At 34.5% G+C, this 2,514-nt stretch overlaps 1 protein-coding gene across 1 annotated transcript; it reads right to left on the reverse strand.

Moving 5' to 3' along the window:
* Window positions 1-271: 271 nt before the first annotated feature.
* LOC146675281 (uncharacterized) lies at window positions 272-2,246 on the reverse strand. The gene is made up of 3 exons (XM_085402486.1): window positions 1,336-2,246; window positions 856-909; window positions 272-716 (listed from the first exon to the last, which is right to left on the reverse strand). The coding sequence occupies exons 1-3, from the start codon at window positions 1,462-1,464 to the stop codon at window positions 426-428; spliced, it is 474 nt and encodes a 157-aa protein (XP_085258612.1). The 5' UTR covers window positions 1,465-2,246; the 3' UTR covers window positions 272-425.
* Between the last annotated feature and the right edge of the window lie 268 nt (window positions 2,247-2,514).

A 2,514-nucleotide genomic window follows, 5' to 3' on the forward strand; every position in this document is an offset into this window, starting at 1 on the left:
ATTTTTTTTTTTTTTTTGATGATCTGAAACAGCTACAGTTAAGTGTGACAAATATTCTAATGTGCTAAAACACTAGTAAATGAGGAAGGGGACAAACACTTTTTCACACCACTGTAGATATTTTGACAACAAACAATACTAAAAGTCGGTATATGTCTTTATTATGTGTCAATTTATATAAACATTGCTTCCACATCTGAAAACAAGACATGTCAGAAAAAGATAGGAGTACCACAGATGTACTCCCATAATATCCTCTGAACAGTTGTAGCTAATAGCAAAATCCTAGGTTACTTTATGTCAAACTGTAATGAAGGATGACAGAAAAAGTTAAACCATAGTTTTACAAAGTACTATATGACAGGGGAACTAAATAGATGCTATTAGAGAAAAGGAGAGAAAAAGAAAAAAGACTGACATTTAAGTTACAAATCAGCTTCCTGTTCCTCAAGAAATTCAATAAATTTCTTAGTTTTTCCCAGTTTCTTTTCACTTTCCTCAATTTTTTCGCTGAACTCCTCGTGCTTCCTGTTAACATAAGCTTCTGTTTGCTTCAAATAATTCTTAACGTTCTCCATAAATTTATCTAGTGGAGGAATATCTGCATCACGTGATGCTTGCATCGTTTTCTTCATCAGTGCGATCATCGGGTCCATAAAGCTCATGTATTCAGTCATCAGCTCTGTAGTGGAGGCCACCTCTTCCTCATGCTCAGCCTAATAGGACAACATTTAATCACTTTAATAACATTACACAAATTCAGTTTACTATTGCACATTATAATTTTTTTAATATGTACAGCTCTCTAATACACCACTACAATGTTTGGCAAGTATGTGAGAAACATGTACTGACCTTCAGTTTTTCTATTTGTTGTCGTGTTTTCTGATAGGTTTCTCTGAGTTGTTCCTGAAAATCCAAAGTGACCATTGAGATGGTTATTGTTCAATAGATGTATGGCTGAAGTTATAAAATAGTGCATAATGTAACAAATACTAATGATATTAGTGTTATTATGAAACACTGTTTTCTGTTACATTGCTGCTTTGGTGCACAAATGGCCTACACCATTTCTGTCTGAAATATAACAGTTTTGTGTTGTTGTTTTGCTTATTTTTGTACTGTTTCTTTTGTTATAATCAGATAGAAATGTCAAAAAGTCTGAATAACATATAAAGAAATGAAAAAAACCCAACACATTTCATAAGAAAACGTATTTGTGGTCACTCGCAAACTCTGTTGACTTGCAAATTACTTCAATAAAGTCACTGAAGATTAAGCAAAAACTAGTGGTCCTTAAGTGTAAAATTGCTGACTGAGCAATGTTGAATGTACCAGTTGGTCCTTGTCTATCAGGGCACTTGAAAGGCAAACCAGACACAGCAGGGTGAACATGAGAAACAGGCCTTTGGTGGTGCGGGAAACAGTCACTCCACTGCTTGAGGCTAAAGCTGCTGCTGCCATCACTGTTCTGTTTAAATCTGTTTCTAAAAAGAAAATGTACAAGTGTTAGGAAAAAGAGGTGAATAATACGTTTCCAGACTGGAGAGCAGGGACGTGCAGAGAGGTTTAAAGGGGCGGGTGCTCAAAGTTAAAAAGGGGCACTTTGAACCAGGTTGAATAACAACAACACACATTCATCAAGAATCTAATATGGGAAGGGCAGGGCTGTGTTGATCTGAGACTGTAGACATTAAAAAGTCCATAGGAGAGATGGTAGCTGATTAAACAAGTGTCATGAGATAATAACAAAATGCAAAGATTGGTGACAGCGCTTGGAACCATAAGGCAACAAAAAACTGTGAGAAATAATTTAGGCTCTGCCTGTGAATCACTCTTTGCTTCTCTTCTTCCTTCCATCATTTCATATATCACTCTCCACTTGCTGTCTATCTGAGAACAAGGCACAACTTGTTATTGCAATAAACTATAATTTAATTATCCACACCTAACAACTCTTGCACTTAATCTATAATAAAATGATGACAGAAAAATGTTATAGCACTGCCTTTAGTAGCCTCACACAGCTCCTACTGTTTCCTCCTCATGTCCTTACCAGCCATGTCTGGACAATGTTATATCATGAGTAATAATTTAAAAAAATCTATATACATAAAACACACACATGCACACACAGTGACATTTTAGACCTTCTTCAGAATACTGTATATACTATGGGCATCACGGTGCTGATCCAGAATCCTTACATTATTATTTATTACTAGAGCTACAATAATAAAGCAATGAGGAGGGGGAAGTAATAAATATGAAATAATGTATTTATGATGATTCCATTTGTTTCACTATCCACTCTGTGCAGGGGCAAAGCTTATTACATTTTTAAACTGTAGAGATACAATCATTTTACTGCTGTAAAATCCAAATTTTGTCTTATTTAAAATATAAATCTAATATAATCTGCTTCTTAATGTATGTTCTTTAAAATACAGCGTGTGTTTTTTAATATATTATAATTATAATAATGCATAATTATGTGGACATGCATATTAGATC

Source organism: Rhamphochromis longiceps, linkage group LG3 (assembly GCF_057381845.1).
Source record: "Rhamphochromis longiceps isolate RC_006_pf linkage group LG3, R_longiceps_female_GT1.1, whole genome shotgun sequence".
Taxonomy (NCBI): Eukaryota; Metazoa; Chordata; class Actinopteri; order Cichliformes; family Cichlidae; genus Rhamphochromis; species Rhamphochromis longiceps.

Bases quoted from the DNA above. Each gene is read 5' to 3' on its own strand.
- LOC146675281 (XM_085402486.1), bottom strand. From the start codon at position 1,464: ATGGCAGCAGCAGCTTTAGCCTCAAGCAGTGGAGTGACTGTTTCCCGC. The intron at 910-1,335 runs GTACATTCAACA...TTGGATTTTCAG, and splicing joins TGATAGACAAGGACCAACTG to GAACAACTCAGAGAAACCTA. The intron at 717-855 runs GTCAGTACATGT...TTGTCCTATTAG, and splicing joins AACAAATAGAAAAACTGAAG to GCTGAGCATGAGGAAGAGGT.